The following is an 18,838-nucleotide window of genomic DNA, read 5'->3' on the forward strand; positions in this document are numbered from 1 at the left end:
ACCTCATCCACGTATTCCTCGGTACGTCGAGTGACCTTCTCGTCCACTACTTTCTCGGATTCGCGTATCTCTTTAGGGGGACCCACCTTGCTGCGTACAGCTAGTTTGGGAAAATCTGCACTAGACGGCCGTAACGTAGTGAACTATGATAGTAAGACAGACAAAGGGGGTACCATTGTAGTCAACGTAATATTGTAAATACACAAACACTAAGTTAGAACTATAGGCGAGCAGAGAAGTAATTAGTAAATACTTAGGTTAAATGGATACAATAAAAAATGCTGGTTAATTTGTTTCAGACACATCGTTAGAGTATGTTTACTGCTTTAGTTGCTGTTGGTATGATTAGAGTAGGGTTACTTTACAGATGCTTACATCAGTTGCCTTTTCTGGTTCAGGAACAAGAGTAACAGCATCTGTAGAATCCTGTATTGTATCTGTTTTATTCGTAGTATCCATCATTTCACTCATTTTCTTAATTACTATCTGTGCTTGAAGAGCATCCTAAATATAAATGTTTAATATAAATAAATCTAAGTACTGTCTCATGCGTGAATTTTTCGAATAAAAGAAGGGAGAATTAAAATGATGAAATTAGTCGTTTACCTGTTCAAGGGATTTTAAACGTGCTTGTCTCCACGCTGCACGTTTCTAACAGTATAAGACTCTTATAAACTATTGTTCATCTTAAGTTAAATTGCATTTCTGTTACTTTATTCAATCATTTGAAACAATTATTAATACTTCGACAAAATTATTTAGACTATATGTTCAGAAGAGTTTAGAGCATATAATTATTAATAAATGAGGCATTTCAACAATCAGAAACATTTCATAAAAATAATACCTCCTGTACGAGTCTTTCCTTCAAGCGACGTTCTGCTTTTGCTGTCCGTACACTGCTTGGAAGATTCTGCAGAAGGGGGATCGAACTTCGCGAACTCAGTCGGCTACTGCAAGGTAACGAGCATGCACACTGACAAATCATATACATGTGCCAAAGTTTTAATGTTTATTCATTAAAAGGAGAAGTACAAAAGCAACGTCCAATACAAAGACGAAAAAGATATCATACGACTTATATACAAACGATAACAATACAAACAAAATTAGACTACACTACACATCAACTATATAAGTCTATGAATAATGTAATCGGATCGGTGCTGAGAGATTCTAAAAAATAACTATTTCCATATTACTGCTTAAATAGCGATAAAACTTTCGTATAAATAAAAGTGGAAACGAATGTTAGTGTTAAATAAATAATAATTATTCTTCAGAATCTGTGAAGTGCGCTTGCAGTGCGTGTGAAGAAAATGTATTAAAGCGTAAGTTTTTGTTCATAGAAACTATATTTTGACATACATAATCTTCATAAACTTATAACACCTCATCTTATTGAATGAGATATGTAATATTGTGCAGTAAATGCCTGTGTAAGCACAACCTCAACCTGAACTGCAAGGTACAATGTGAATGTGAATTCATAAGCCTATGTACAAAATATACGTTATTTTATAAAAAGCAGTCGCTAACTTGTAACAAAATCATTTATACGCTAATTATAGTAAGCATGCACACTTGTAATAAAGTAACAGCTACGACAAAAAGCACCTTGTATAAGTTATATGTACATGTAAAATTTATCGCAGGTATAAAAAATACTGATATTTACACGATATCCAGTCATTTTATATAAATCGTCGAAGTTCTTTAAATTTATAATAGAAACAGAGGAATAAAAATATCTTTTGTATTATTATTTAAGCTACCAATTAATACTCATAAAAAATTTAGTAATGATATGGATATAATTATTTTTCAATTGAAAGATAGCTGCCTGGTACAATACGCATATAATATAAGAAAGAGAGCCACATATAGCATCTTACAACTGGAAAATAATTAACATAATTACATTACTTTATACTTTTATATACAGAAGATGTACTAAATGAAGTGTAATAATACTCATATATGTATTGCAAAGTAATTCGATTCTCTCATTCTTTTTGCAATCAGTAATATAATAAGAGCTACTTTGTAGTACATTACTACAATGTTTAGATCATATAATGCTATGTATTGGTTTTTTGTACGAACAGTGTTAAAAAATTACGATTTTGTCTAACAAATTTACGACTGAGTAAAATTTGTTATAGCCAAATTGTATTATTATTTATGATAATAAGTAAAAATTTTAGAAAATCAATATGGTCACTATCATAATTTTAGCGTTGATGCATCGCGTATGCAACTTTTTAATAGCCACTGTTTTCTCTTTCATTTCTTTTTTTTTATTGTTGTGGTATGCAGACACCAAGAAATGGAAACAAAGAAAGAAATAATAAGGTAAAAAGGTTTTAATAATCACACGTTCAAATGCGTAGAATGAGTACAACTTAGCTTACTTAGGTCGCCGGTTATCCTGATCTTCTAAAGATTCCTCTAAATCTTCCAAACCTTCGTTTTCATCGAGTTGAGCCCATGATTTTAATTCATCCCGTGTTAGTGTGGCGATCTTTTTTTCTTTAACCATAAAATAATAATAATTCCTAATTGTACGAGTTAAAGATTTAATGGTGTTGTAATTAACAAGTACTGTACCTTCTTCCTGCTTCATTTTCTCAACTTCATCCTGACTTAGAAAACTGAATACTTTTTCTAAAAGAAAAAAATGAAAATAAACAAATAATAAAATATTACATTGTTTAAAATTTGTTAACACGAATGTTTTAAGTAATATTTACCTGTTTTAGGAGAAGGTTTCAAATGTTCCTCCATGGCACTTTCAAACAATTTCTTTTTATCGCTAACCGACATCTTTACTAAAGGTGGTGTTGGTGATGGTGTTGGTGAGAGCTACATTTTAAACCATTATGTTAATACTTAAATAAGTTAGACTTTATGTAAAAAAATATATTTTAATGTATCTTGTTTATAAAAATTCCATTCCCATTGTGCATATTCTAACCCATTACATGCAAATCAATTGGTATTCAAATAATAAAAGATAATTTTGTTAATATGAGTTATAATTCTTATGCAATAAAATTCTACAGTTTAAATGCACCAACATTCTCCATAAAGAGTATCAAATGAAAGTAGTTCATTAGTACTATTTGAACATGCCTTTTGAACCCACCTCAACCTGATTATTCCCATCAACAGATCGTGCGTTCTGTCGTTTACTAAAAGAAGCCGAAGTGCCATACTCTCCCAAGGATGGGGGAGCAGTTAGAGGTGTAGGAGGAAGTTTGAAACGAGATTGAGTAGATGGAATAGGACTTCGATAGGCTTTCTTAAATTAACTACTGGTTCTTCTTTAGAAATTGGAGGAAGATCGGCAAATGTAATACTACGTTTCGGTATGGAACTTTTTTTCTTTGGAGAGGGCAAGCTTTGGACAGCGGTAGTACGATTGAAATTCATCGATGGGGTAAGAGTAGAGACCGGAGACTTAGGCGACGGATTGTCCACTGGTGCTTCAGCTCTCTTTTTCCTTAGTGACTAAGTAAATAACACGAAGAATTGTATTAGTAAAATAGGACGTAAGAAAAAGTACGAAATTATGTATATATGCGCTATATAAGTATACAACTAATAAATTAATAAAGTAATAATTTCTGAGAACTAGATGTTTGACAAGAAACAAAAGCGTGTGATTTTATATATCATCAAATGTGAATACATCCTTTGTTATATCTCTATGAATTTAATAAGCATATTTTTATAAAACTTGTGACTATACTTTAAAAACAGATTTATTTTCAATACTACATCTCATACAAAATCTATATTAGAATTAAAAAGGAATCAGTTTTCAACTTATTCATTCAATATTCTTCTTCTTTTACCATCTATACATTCAATATTATATCAATTGTACTATTATTGCAACAATTCATGCAGCTCTGCACATAATTTTGCTTGTATACCCTTCCAATGATTTTAAATATATTAAAATCGACTTTGTAAAGTTACTTCACATTTGTACCCTCTTCTTTCCACCATTTTTTCATACATATCAATGCATGACAAGATATTCCGAAACGATGTAACCAGGTAACTTTTTTTTTTATCCTAAATTGTAACTCAGTAACAGGAACTGTTAATTTTTGCATTACTAAATATGAACATGAAAAATTTATTTTCTTGTGTGGTTTACAGTATTAACGGAATAAATACGAATATTTCCAGAAGAACCTGCCGCATTGATACGTTTGAATAAAGCACTGCATTTGTTTCATTTTTATGTCTGTCAACTGGAACTTCAACATTAACATCATTTTTTTTTTTTTTATAATTAGATAAATACTATCTTATCTTTATATTTTGTAATAATATATAAACATCTGGTCCATTAGATTTATATCAACATATAACATTTATAGAAAATTTGTAGAATACAGTACATTGATTTATATTTCAATAATGATATGAGTTTACTGTAGAAGTAACCATTCAAGAGTGCTAGCATTTATAACTTAGAAAAAAATGCTAGATGCACGAATATCTTATCAAATAATATTTTACGTCTCAATAGACATTTTACTTCTTTCTTTTTTTTGTTTTACTTTAACTGTACACCATACAATAATGTAAATAATTAGAACTTGATATTTTTTGGGTATACTCCCCTATTTAGTGATACACGCATTGATTATCGTTTTTTTTTTGTTTTTTGAATGATATACAGTTTTAAGCGAATGAAACATAAAATGAAGTATAATTATGAATTACAATATATAAACAGTTTATCATATAATAATGTTTACATTTGTGGAAGTAGTAAAATATTCTATTTTTTTTTTTTACATGAACTACTTCATTAATAATATAAAAAAGACATTGTCTAGTATATTTTCTACATATTATACTCAAATGCTTGTAAAAATATCAATAAAACAGATTTTTACGTTTTCTTAACAGTACAAACATAGTATATTAAACAAACGAGATTATTAAAAATAATATATCAAAAGTATTCTAAATAATGAAATTCTCAAACTAGGCATTGAACTATTTCTCAAAAGTTATTAATCTTCTTCGGATAAGAATGTAGACTCTCGTTCCTTCAGTTGCCAAGTCGTGTATCACAAAGGAAAAAGACAGTAATCCCCTGTATCTTATGTGAAATGTACATTGCAAGCATATTATTATATAAATTTCTATAAATATAATAACGTACTTGTTGCTCAATGTTCACATTAGAACAGGTATCGTTACTGTCACCATATCGTCTCTTACTTTTAGTAATTCCCGATATGGTACCCAGAAGTTCACGAAACATCTTTTTTAATATTTAATCAATTGCAATAGCTGCCTAACAATACGTTTTCAATCTTTTAAAGTAGATTGCGAAATAAGTTTCAGAATCAATGTACAAATATCGCTAAAAAATATTCGTTAAATATGTAGGAAGTTTTTGCCGTCTAATGACGTCTGTCTACCTATCACAGAAATATCTTTTCATGTTCATCTTTTTACCGATATTCGCGAACGAAGGAGTGATGAATATGTACACGAGAGTCTGTAGTTAAGGAAGATATCACATTTTTGTGACGATTAAAATCTTGACCCCATTTTGGACCAAAGCAAGAAACCAACCAATCACAGAATCAACCCAGCCAGTCAGCATATTCGCAATAATTACACTTAATATTATAATGGCAGTATCAGTAACAAACGGAGTAACGATAGTTAAATTGTAACAGTGATACCCATGAAACGCAATAAACACCATGATTATGCGAGTTAACGACATGAATTCCTTAGAATAATTTTATTATGGCACAGTCCCGCGGATTCAGAGGTATGGACGTAGACACAGGGAAAATGAGTAGAGGGTCGAACGACTCACTCCTGTTAGAGGGCAGCCAAAGTAGCGCTATCACCTTCCACTGTCTGTAAACATGTGAAACATCTCTTGTTTTGCCGCTCAGGAGAGCATGCGACGCTAAGAACACTGACAAATGTACATTTCATGCGTCACATATTATAAATAAGTAATGAAAGATTTATGGTAAGTGTATGAATAATGATAAATAATAAATCTGTTTCATAATAGTATCAAAATTGAAAGATGTATCTAAATTTATATTACATTTATTGTCATTCGAAGGATAAGGAACTAAACAGTTAATGTTGTTTTCTTTTTGCAAGTATTCAAGAATTTTTAATTTCCTATAATCTTTTAGAAGATTAAACATAAACAAATACATAGGTCCGTAATTTTTAACGAGGAGAAATAAAATACGTTCATATAAATACTACCGTCCATGCTTATGCAATCATATAAAAATGTATACAATGGGAAGAGCAACGTTTTCTAATAACACCACATTGTACCATAATAACGTTTCTGTTTTCAAAATGATCATGAGCTATCATTCTTTTTCAACTCCTTCCTATATCATTATTATTTGCAAATTAAAATTTTCAAACGTGTCCCTCCTTTTGTTCCAGTGCCATTAAGAAAATTTTGGAATATTATTGTTAATAAATCACATGTGTATGTATCCATGAACTATGTACACACACATATACATACATATGATTAAATAAAAGAATCATTTTCGACTATAAATAAAACACAATAACGTCATGCAGTCCTTGTAAATAAAACTTACGATAAAAAGCCGCTATATGTCAATAATTTACAGGAAAAACATAAAAAAATTAAAAACAAATATGTTTAGAAAATGAGAGTATCAAGCATCCATATATGCAATAATATTGATATTAGATACCTATATACATAAACTGTGAAAATGCATTCAACTCTTGAAATAATTGTAAAATTAAATAAAAAAATGAAGGTCATTTAATTATATAAAAGTATTCCTAAATATGATTCAAATAGTATAGACTAGCTACAGTTACTATCATATAACTATTGTTAGTAATAAAAGCAAACTATTGCTTGCAAATTAGTCCATACTTGTAAAAACATGCAAACATAATTTCTTCAACTTTAAATTCATAATATAATAAAAGTACTTACGTTTGTATTTTGAGGCGCTAAAGTATGTTTGCTCATCACGATAGTGGTTGTTTTGAGATCTTTCGTACCACCTGGTGATTTTGGTGGTGCTACCATGTCAACTGGACTACTTGATTTGCTTACTAATGATTCAGCTGCTCTTACTACATCTAATACCTGTTCAACGGAAAAATGTTTAACGTTAAGATTAATATTACAAGAATTAATGTAATCTAATACATAATAAATAATTGTATTGTATAATACTCAATTTGTCCAACACTTGATCTTACTTTTTCAGGAGTAGATTTTTCTCTCTGCTCAAGTAAAGCACGTTCTCTTTCTTCTTGTTCCCATGCTACAAGTTCAGCTTTCATTTCTTGTTCTTGTCTAAGTGTTGCTGCTTCTTCATCATCACGATCTAGACTGGATACACTCTGTGATAACGACTTAGTACCCTCTGTTGTAGGATCCTTGAATTCTTTAGATGTTCTAGATTCTTTAGAATCTCTACCATCGGATACAGGAAATACTGGTTCAACTTCACTTTTATCATATCCTTTACAAACTACTAATGTAATTGTGTTTCCCGAACATCGCAATATATTTACTGCCTCTTGATGAGTTGCACCTAATAATGATGTACCATTCACTTCTAACAGTCTCATGCCAACCTAAAAGTAATAAAATAATAAAACCATTGCGTAAAGTATTTGTTTTTATAATAAGTGTTAAAAATAATTACCTTCAGTCTTCCATCTCTTTTTGCTGCACCACCTGAATTGATCTTGGATATAAAAACGCCTTCGTCGGTAAGATCAAGGGGATTTCCCTTTTGTCCTCTATGTCCGCCTTTAATGTGCATACCCAGTTTTTCACCTGGTTCCTTTGTAATAACTAATTCCTGAAATTCAACATTAATTTTAAGTATATTTTTACTATTTTTTATTTTACTTTACCTAATTTACGTATACATGATATGATGATTGCGGTATTATTAAGTTCCTTTAATTTAGCATGAAGCAAATAAAACAAGTAAAAATCATTTTTAAGATTCTATGTAATCTCAGCCTAGGCAGAAAAGCGATTGCTCGTGATTTGGTGCTGAACTTTCTTGCAGCCGCAACAAAGGATTAAGCGTAGCGTTAAAAAATAAAGATAACAGGTCAAATAAATTGAGTACTTACTGTCACAGGGATATACTCTATTTCGACCAGCTTGTAGGAGAAATTATAGTTAACAGCATTAGGAAACGGCACAACGAAACGATTATAAGTGAAGCACCAAGTGCCATTGTTTGCAGATGATAAGCATTTGATCGACGAACATAATGCATTAAGTACTAATGGATAAACCTTTTTATTCTATTCTATTTTTTGTTTTACTAGAGTGACAATTTACATACACTTTTAAGTACACTAAACGAATGCACGTGTACAAATTGTGATTATTCAATGTGTTGAAATGTAATATGAATTTTTTTATTCAATCTTAAATTTTGATGTTCAAACATTAGAAGTTACGAGAACTAAGCGTGATAGTAAACATTCATTGTGAGTTCGTGATTTATAAAGTCACATTTTCATAAGCGTGTCCTAACTAAGAAGCTATTTTGTTATTAAAAAGCAAAAACTATGTGCAATGACTAGTAAGCAATTAATAACTAAAACAATAATAATTTACCTGATAATTTTCCGGTAGTGGATCATGTTGAACGGTAAGCACAATTTGATCTCCTGGTCGCAGAAGTTCCATCACAGCCTCTTGGTGAGTAGCTTTTGTTACATCTGTACCATTTACCTTTAGTATCCTGTCACCCATTCTTAATTTACCAGATTTTGCAGCTATACCACCAGGAACAACCTAATATGTGTACAAAATTTATTGTATTACACGAATTTTATATATTAAAAGAAATTTCCAGAAACTCACGTGGGATATAAAAATTCCAGGTTCTTTTGCACCAAATGGAGTGCAAGAATGATCAGTACCACCAATAATACTGAATCCTAAAGATACCTCTTTTACAAGGACTACATCCTAAAAATGAAAAATAAAATAAAATTATTGAAATTTTTATTTTATCTAATTCATGTAAATAAATCATTTCAACAATACAAAATGCTGTGGAAATTTTTTTTAAAGAACAAAACTGAAATTTCATGACAATAAGGAACACATATAATTTGATACTTGATAAAAGAATATATTTAACTTATACTACTTACCTATTTCCATGCCAGAGGATAAGCACCCAATGTATTAAATAATATAACATTCCATACAACCAATTCCTACCAAAATTTTTGGGTATGATCTGATAATGCATACACAGAGAAACAATTACACTGAACAGAGCAAACCGACGTCAATCAATTTAAAATACGTAGGCATGCAATAAACGAGAATATAATTCACAACGAAAATAAAAATAAACATAGATATAAAAAATATCCATATTAAGTTTTACTTTGCCTTCTTTAAAATAGAAATCAATTACTTTAACAAAAACAATTCTACCAAGCATTATTGTATAAAATAATTTAAGATCACTGTTTATAAAAATATTACTTTCTCAGTTAAACATGCACAACGAAGAAAACCAATTGACCACCATTCCCTAAATTGTAATTATTCCGTAGGTAAATAATTGATTGCATTGAGATATATTTAATTAAAAATTATGGCATTGAAACGTACCAAATAGGAGTTTTATGAAGTTACACTTAATTGTACCGTGATTATCGTCCAAGCATGGAAATAAGTTAATATATAACGAATGCTAAATACTTAACTTTTACCTAAAATATTAAAAAAGTGCAAACTATTCCCGTATCAAAGCAAAAATAATTATAATTGTAACATTTCAGAGTTGTAAAACAAATTTGTCAAACTTTTCTTTCATTATGATTCCATTCAATTAGAAAAGATAAATAAACGATATTGTTTCAACTAGGATTTATAGAACTCTTTTCAAATTGCATGTGCAACATAATTCATGCATCTAGCTACCAAGCACATACCTCAATAATTACTGGTGGTACCAATTGATTATCAGTCACCCTAGTTACGACGGTCTCGGTGAGAGTGCTCTTTGTGATGGTCTCAGTAACTTTACCGAGTGTAGTGGGAGCCGGAGGAAAATTAATATCTCCAGGTAGATTATCTGGCTGCTTTATTGTCACTGTCACGATAGGGCCTTGATGGGAATCTGGCGATGGCGAGGAAGTAGGAGGACGAAGGAAATGGGTAGGTATCATAGCCTGAAATTCTTCGTTGGTGATTGGCTTCGGTACCTGTATGTCTTCCTGGGGTGAGGTTGACCTTGGCTCTGTAGAAGATGTGGGCGTTGAACTTGCAGTTGTCGTGGGTGTAATTGTTGGTTGTGAAATGCTATGCCTGGGGGCAGGTTGTGGATGTGGTTGGCTATTTGTTGGACTTGATGATATCGAAGAAACGTTTTTAACACTTCCCAATTCTGTAACACCATTCATTTTCGGCATCTCAGTAGTTTCAATTTTCATAGGTGGAGGTGTTTTTGAAGTAGGACTTGGTGATAAAGTTCTATCGGCATCGATAGAACGTCGATATCCAGTATATCCTGGCCTATTTGCTATGTAACTATTAGCGTTATACAATCCCGTGTATGGTCTAGGTGCACCAATAACCCGCGGTGACTTTTCTGAGGGTGTTACCACTGTGGCTGCGTTTGCTTGCGAAAGTGGAATTTCACGTTCGACTACTAATCGAACGAATCTTTCCAAGCCTGTTAGTAAAGCAACTGCTTGTTCGTGTTTAGCTCCTCTCATTTCTACTCCGTTAATCTGTGAGGGAATATCATAATGTTTAAGATAAAAACTCGTATTTATAATATATAATTAACATTTTAATGCACTGAATGTAAACTTACAGATATTACTTTATCTCCGACTAATAATTTACCATCTTTCTGTGCCACACCACCGTCAGTTATTCTCGAGATGTATATCGCCTAAAAATTATTTAGAAAAGAAAAAATTAAAGGTGAAAAGATATATGAAAAATAAATTTTGAATTTTAAATCTTACATCACTATTGTCTTTAAATGGTGGAGAACCTTCTCCACCAGCAATACTAAATCCAAGCCCATTTTGATCCCGTATTAATGTTGTGTGAACAAGAACAGATACCATTGGTTCACTGCCCGTTTTTGTCGAAGGAATAGGTTCCGGAATTTTCTTGGACTAATTGAAAAAGAAAATTTATCTTAAAATTGTGAACCATAGTTTAAACCTTACATACTGTAATTATTAGATCTGTATAACATATACCTTTATACCATCATGAGACAAAGAAGCATCTCCATTTTCTAAATTATGCGGTAAACCGGTAGATGAAACATGGGACGTCGCACTTGGAGCTCTACTAGTACTTAAACTAGAGCACGCTGAGTCTTTTCTCGACGATGCCTGTTAAATATAACAATGTTAATAATGTTATAAGGAACATATATTTCATAAGACGATACCTGTTCATATGGTGGTACTATCCTCGTAACTTCTCTTTGAACTACTAATACAAGGACGCGTCCACAAGCTTTCAGAACTTCTACAGCATCATAATGGCCTACATTTACTACTGAAACCCCATTTACAGACAATACTTTATCCTCAACTTTTAAACCTGCCAAATCTGCAGGTCCACCTATAAAGTGAAATATAGTAACTAAATTATCAAAATGATTTTAATCCGCTTTAGAAAACTTTATAATTTGCACTTCTTAAAATAGAAAATTCTACATTTTTAATAAAGTTACCTTCAGTAACTCTGGAAATAAAAATGCCTTCATCGTCACCCTTAAAAGGGGTTGAACCGATACCACCGGCTATGGATAAACCAAGACCACCCGTCGTTCTTTCGATATGAATTTCATATTGTTCCTCTCGTACTTCTATCGTTGGTTCAACATCCGAAGTCGCACCTATTCAATTTTAAATTTAATTATTGCCGCTATATGTAATTATTTGCTGCATTGCATATTACTGACTTTTACCGCTGTTTTTTTTTATTTTTACAAAACATTTATACTTTTTAGGCATTTTTAGTTGTTCTTTCTATCTAATATTACTGAAATGTTTAATTGCGCATTCTCACTTTGCAGTTTTCCTCTACCCATGTACATTTACTACATGAAACTAGATAGAAAATTGAATAAGAGATAAGATAGCTAACGGAGACCGAGTATCTTATCACGAACTGTTTGCAGTCAGTGATTAAGAATCGCCAAAGTGTTCAGAAAGACTCATCATTTAATGCAGTTTACAACGGGAAAAAGGAAGATACTGAACTATTTTATTTTATATCTAAAGTAATAATATTGCAAAAAGGAATATATTTAGAGATTTTTTAAATGGTGGATTTAAAAATGATGTAAAAAAGAGTAAAAATCAGTGTTATATTATATATGATGGTTATTTTACCTTGACTTTGAGTATCAAAATTTTCCGCAGATTCTGCAGGTGCTGACGTGGAAGTGAGGTTTTCGTCATTTTTCTTTATAAGTGCCTAACGCATAAGAAAAAGTGTATACAACTCGTCTTATTTAATTATAAGCAAAAATATGCATGCATATATATGTACGTAAACGTAGTGTATTCAGATAATTACATTCAATTTTCAAATATGTTTTAGGTAGGTAATATTTTACCTGTGCAATAATGGAAGCTACTTTTTCTTTATCCACTGCTGCGTGGATACGTTTATTTTTTAAGTGATGTGGAGTATCTCTACGATGAAGTCTATTTGGTCTATTTGAATCACCAGTGCCTTCGTAATCAGTACCTTCGGCTATAGAAAATTCTACGTGTCTTTGTGTTTCTTCATTTTCAGATTCATCATCCTCCTTTTCATTTCTGTCCTTTGATTCGGTCACCGAACATTCCATATCTAATAACGTTTCCATATCCTAATAACAATAATTTTTATGTTGTATAAATTAGTAACAGATACAAATAAATAAATAAATGAACAAACTATTAGTGATATAAGTACTTACAGTATTGGACTCTGTAATATATCGATGATGAACTATTTCTGGCTCATTCCTAGACTGAAGATCCGCATTATCATCCACTGTTCCAGGTACGATTTCTTTTTGTTCATTTTCTACAGATTCAAATTTTTGCGATTCTTCCTCTGCAGTACCAACTGGCAAATCATTAGATTTTATCGATATATCAGTCTCAGTTTTATCTAAACCAAATGTTTGAGAAACATCCTAAAAGAAATATTATTGATTACTTCTTATATTAAAAAACATCGTATATTTTTGAAAATTTAAATTAATGATTACCTGCTCATCTGTAGATGCAGATCGACTGTCATTTTTTCCTTTACTAAACCATTTTTGAGCTTTTGCTTTCAATTCTCTAGGATGAGGTGTATTTTGACGGACAAATTGTGACGTCTAAAGAAAAATACAAATATTATGTATCAATTTAAAAAAAAAAATAAGACGGGTGGTTAGGAAATGAATACACTTTTGTTACATTTTCTGTTGCAATTTTAATACAATGAGTCGTAAGAATGATAACGTTTCCAACACATCATATATCTCGTAAATACTCTAAACTTTAATACGACAAACCTAACAAATCTGGGAGGTTTTGCGATGTGTAATTTTCTCACCTCCTTATCTGTTCCTGGAGGTTCATCCGTAAATGTCACAGACTGCGTTCGTGACGTTTCTTTTTCTGGCCGGCCTTCATTATCACCATTATCATACTCGTGTATTTCACCGTCCTGAACGGCATTTCTCATTCCAGAAATCATATCAAGCCTTTCTGTATCTAAATAACAATATCATGCCATACACAGTCCACGTTAAATTATAATTGCAAAAAATTTAATCTACTAACCATCTGGATGTATTTCCAATTGTGGCAAAAGAAAACAAGTTAATACTTCTTGCCCTGTTTTTTCATCGACATCTGTCTGAAAAGTAAGCATTGGCTGTGCTTGATTCTTACTTAACCATACTGCTTTTAAGTTCAGATTGATCAAGGAATATGGTAAGTACTGTAATCTGAAAAATGAATATTTCTGTTGAATGTTGTTAATGAAAATTTTTAATTTTTAAATAACGATCGCACACCTATTGCCAGATACATCCAAGACATGAAGAGCAATACATTGTCCAACCTCAACTGGAAGATATTGCAATTTATTATCTCTTAAAGACAGTACACCCAATTCTTTTAAATTTCCTAAAACGAAAGATTTATGTTTAATAAATATCATTTTTGATATCATTATACTATAATCTCAAACGGAATTTTTCTTACCAATTTCGTTAGGAAGCGATTGCAAACTATTTCTATCTACATTCAAATTGTTTAGATTAAGAAGTTTTCCTACAGATACAGGCATTTCCAAGAGAAAATTTTCCGTAAGAATTAATTCTTGTAAATTTTCACACCTGTAACAAACAATTACGTCAAGTTATGTCTTTCCTTTCTAAACCATTAATATTTTTATAGAAAGAGAGAAAATTAATCTCACCTGCCTATATTTGGATTTAAAGTAGAAAGTCTATTTTGGTCAACTTTAAGAATGGTAAGATTCCTTAATTCTCCAAGTCCATCGGGTAATTTTTCAATAACATTCTGCGATAAATGCAAATCCGTTAAAGCTTCTAATCCTCCTATTTCTTCTGGAAGGTCCTCTAAACGATTTTCAGATACGTCTAGACAAACTAACGTTTTCAATTCTCCAATTTCCGGTGGCAAATGTTGCAGTTGATTATGATCCAACCATAATTCTTGCAATGCTGGTAATTTTCCTATGTGTGCTGGCTAAAATGAAAGAAAATTTTTTCAATGAACGTTGCATTAATGAAAGGGAAGAAAAAAACAAAAAATATTCTATTTTGCTCATAATTTTTTCTAGGATGATTTATTTAATGTCTATCTTACTAAAACTTCAATGTCATTGTCACCAAGATCCAGCCGCTCCAATTTATAAAGTTGCGAGAGCGATTCCGGCAAGGATTTGAGCAAATTTTCCCTTAATTCCAATGACTGCAACGCCTCCAAGCTGAGAACAATCGGTACACAAACTTGTCAGTAGTAAGCGCGGTGCAATTTAATTAAACGATCCTAAGTTCGAACGTAATTATAGCAAGTTCCTGCTGCCATTACCTTCCGAAATCGGGCGGCAGATTCGTAAGGGACATATCATTAAGTCCCAGAACGGTTAAGTTCCTTAATTGCACAAACCCTGGTGGAAGCCTGCAAAGACGAACAAGTTTTTTCTTTTAAAAAAGTTCTTAACGATTGGTAGAACGAAGCGAAAAAAAAAGAGAAAGAAAGAATTTACTAACCTTGGAATTGGATTGCTGCTGAAATCCGCCACCTGAAGTGCCCGTAAATTCTTGATGTTCTCAGGAATGTCTGGTATATCTGGAACGAGAAAACAAGCAAGTGATACTTATGTTGTGTTCGTGCTTTAATCGAATAATCGAGTAGAACGCCTGAAAAGCGATGTTGCGTGAGCGACTCGAAAGGTGAAAATTTACGATGTCAGAAGTACGCAGTCTATTTTATACAACATTTGCAACGCAATCATCAAATTAGATGGTACTGCATAATTCTTGGTATAATTGAAAATAGGATGATGCTTGATAAGAAAGTAGATGAAAGTAAAATAATTTTTCCTAAAGATTAAAAGAAGTTTCGGTGGCCAAAGTAGTGGCGGCACCATATGGACGACATTCCATAAATATTCAAGAATGATTTTCAACGTCCATGACGTTTCGATTGTACTATGAACTTTATAATAATTTTCTTCGATCTATTTACCATTTTAAGAACTGTCCTAATAACGAATACCCAAACAATAAATAAGAAAAAGAAATCATAGAAGAAAGTGGTTCATGAAGTCTATAGATTCATTTCTTCGGCTGTCTATCGTCTAACTTTATTCCATGATCGGTCGTATCTCTTGTAATTGCTAGTCCGCGGTGTAAAACGTTTCTCGCCGCCAGTCGTAGTTATGGCGGGCTGACGCGGGAAATCGGAAGCTAATTTAACGGCATCGAATTCTTGATAAAAGACTCTGATCGTTTTGCGGCTGCATCGTCAATGAGCATAATTCAGGTTTCTTGATTCCTCGTGCACACCGACGCCGCTATTTCTCGCGACTTACGTAAGCCCCGGTTATTTTTCTCCCGTTTGACAATTCCAATGCACAGCCGCACACAGTTCGACGAATCTTCTCCATGAAGAATGTAATTTTAACCACCAGTCCCTTCTCTGATACATACTATTTTATCGATCGTTGATGTACGAAACGAACAGAACGCACGCGGTTTTAATTACAACTGAAATACGCTGCAACGTATTGCATAATTACATTGTCAAACAATACCGGCTAATTAATTTACAGGAAACAGACAGCACGTCCAATGAAAAATTCCTTCGTGAAAAATAAACGCGATTCGCTGCTCTAAACACAGCTATTGCATAAGAATGCAGGATGCTGCGAGGTGGATGAGATAATACCGCGGCGCATTCCTCTTCTGTTGTTTGCCCCGGCAAGACCTAGGAATTTCATGAATTAAAGTGAACGGCAAACGAACGGCCGATTTCGAACGTAGAAAAATTAGTTATTAACATATGAAAAGTTTCGAATTAGATATAAATGGTTTTATTTTAGGTACGATGTCTACAGTACATTTTGACGTAATTTATTTAGGCAAATGAAAAGTAAAGTTAACTGAAAGATTGATGGTTGAAGGCGTATTAAGAATATTTCAAGGTTATGGTATATTTTTTATTAAATAGAATTTACATATTTTATCGTGAAGCAAGGTAAGATTGCAATAAGAACTTATTCAATACTAATACAATATATTATGCATAGAGCTTTTATTTCATTTCTTTTATTACAACTACCGATGCAGTAAGACCGAATTATGAAGAACGCGTACACGTTTAAACGTATTATGAATCATAGTCCGCGATTATGCATTCCCGATCCCGAAGAGATGAAACGCAGGGGAAAGAAGGAGACGAACAGAAAACCGTGTATCGCATAGCAAACGAGCCGATAGACTTTACGAGCAAATCGAACCTTGAAAAACCGCTAGTTACTTTTAACACAGTGGTTCGCAATTCCAAACCGTTACTTCTGTCGTCGATAAGTATGCAATTTCTGAACAGTTTCACGCTTGTATTTTATCTGTCTTTACATCGTAACTTTTGAAATTTCAACGTGTATTAGACACGATTTCGAACATTTAAGAAAACAAATTTTTGATCGATACATCGAAACAGCTACACGCACGTGTCCCGTGACGGAATTCAAGCGTGCATGTCCTACGCACACCGTGCCACGAAGTGCACGCATGATGCACGCGGGGCGAACGTAACGACAACGATGCGGAGCAATTACAAACTAACCGTGATTCCGCCAGACGGAAGAGACAGACCCCTACCGTTCATCGAATCTCTTTGTTTCCAAAAGGATGTTAATGATCGGTGAACAAAAGTACACGTCTGAGGATTTTTATGCCAAAAGGAACAGGGATGCACAAAAGGGACAGGCCTCGTATATAATATGCTTGGTTGAAGTCTGAACGGTATCGAATATGTGGCGGCCGTTATCGATCGATAACTTTCTGGTTACACACCGTATCGAGGAAACGATACGCCATTTCATGGTTTTGTGGTTAAAATATCTCCGATCGGGCGATACGATTACTGTCGTGGTACGATATTAATGCGAATGTATACGTACTGTGTGGATATTTTTAATGCGCCGGCAAACGATTTCGAAGATTGTCGCGCGACCAGAAATGACCACAGGGCATGCGCGATACCGCGCATTCAACGACGAGCCGTAGGGCAGTTTTTTAAGTGCGTTTATAGCACGCGATACACAATGATTGATTCAGAGTATAACGAGGTCAGCTTATAAAAGATACTCGATGAGAAAACATGTTACGTGGAGTTAAGTGATTTTTGTGATGTTAACGTGGCTATTCTGTCGAACGAAATGTAAGATAGATAAATAAAGTGCAGTTTTTATGAGAGTCTGATGCTATCTGAGTACAGTAGTGACATCCAAATACACTAGAAGTATGACAGTTAAGATAACTGGATCGTTTAGATAATAGAAACTCGTTGATCCTCGTTACTATCTACATATAGTCGTTCGTATAATCTGATGAACTGAGTTCATTCGAATGATTAGATTTGAGCAACATTCATTTAGTAAAATATTTTCGAAATAAAGAGTTCCTTCAAAATGTTCATACGTCTATTAAAATAATTATGTTTAAAATATAATAAATTCAAGAAAATCAAATATCGCGCCAAGTTTCATTCAAATATATACAATTCATTCTAGTGTACGCGTGTTTAGTAATTTCTACGATACTCTGTTTAAAATATCGAAGTAATCGCCGATAAAAAATAGTGCAACGCGATTAACCAACGACCAAATACCGACAATAGAACACTACCTCCGGTCGAAACAATATAAATGTTTGCAGGGAGGAATTACCACGCGTTTACTGCAAAATCGTTTCCTACCGCACCCCCGCGTTAATTTGCCGGGCTGGCTGACCCTGGGTTACACCTTTTTCTTTTTCCATCGAATCGGTCGATTTTTTCAGTGGTTACGGAATCGCGGTCGATTACCACGCCTATGGCGAACCGCGGTAACCTGCAATTAAGCAACCGGTAAATAACACAAAATAGCTCCTCTCTCGTCAGAACGCGTCGGCCACTGTAAACATTATAAATAGCGTGAAACATCCACCCTCGGCCTTTGCAATTTACCTTGGAAGAAGAGGAGGCAGCGGTGGAG

At 33.0% G+C, this 18,838-nt stretch overlaps 1 protein-coding gene across 1 annotated transcript in view; it reads right to left on the minus strand.

Annotated features, from left to right (window-relative positions):
- Positions 1–18,838, minus strand: part of LOC108578433 (protein lap4) — a 67,501-nt gene that overhangs the window by 1,431 nt on the left and 47,232 nt on the right. The window contains 33 exon segments of the mRNA XM_017941773.1: positions 2–143; positions 376–504; positions 607–711; positions 830–953; positions 2,415–2,532; positions 2,611–2,667; positions 2,754–2,865; positions 3,149–3,285; positions 3,288–3,488; positions 5,531–5,578; positions 7,006–7,165; positions 7,282–7,662; positions 7,734–7,892; positions 8,672–8,851; positions 8,921–9,028; positions 10,012–10,812; positions 10,899–10,979; positions 11,056–11,211; positions 11,299–11,436; positions 11,496–11,671; positions 11,784–11,948; positions 12,448–12,532; positions 12,675–12,913; positions 13,019–13,244; positions 13,320–13,433; positions 13,655–13,815; positions 13,885–14,051; positions 14,121–14,232; positions 14,311–14,444; positions 14,528–14,820; positions 14,941–15,061; positions 15,166–15,255; positions 15,348–15,426. Coding sequence (XP_017797262.1) covers positions 2–143; positions 376–504; positions 607–711; positions 830–953; positions 2,415–2,532; positions 2,611–2,667; positions 2,754–2,865; positions 3,149–3,285; positions 3,288–3,488; positions 5,531–5,578; positions 7,006–7,165; positions 7,282–7,662; positions 7,734–7,892; positions 8,672–8,851; positions 8,921–9,028; positions 10,012–10,812; positions 10,899–10,979; positions 11,056–11,211; positions 11,299–11,436; positions 11,496–11,671; positions 11,784–11,948; positions 12,448–12,532; positions 12,675–12,913; positions 13,019–13,244; positions 13,320–13,433; positions 13,655–13,815; positions 13,885–14,051; positions 14,121–14,232; positions 14,311–14,444; positions 14,528–14,820; positions 14,941–15,061; positions 15,166–15,255; positions 15,348–15,426 — 5,499 coding nt within the window.

The sequence above is a fragment of the Habropoda laboriosa genome, unplaced genomic scaffold (assembly GCF_001263275.1).
Source record: "Habropoda laboriosa isolate 0110345459 unplaced genomic scaffold, ASM126327v1 scaffold5, whole genome shotgun sequence".
Lineage (NCBI taxonomy): Eukaryota > Metazoa > Arthropoda > Insecta > Hymenoptera > Apidae > Habropoda > Habropoda laboriosa.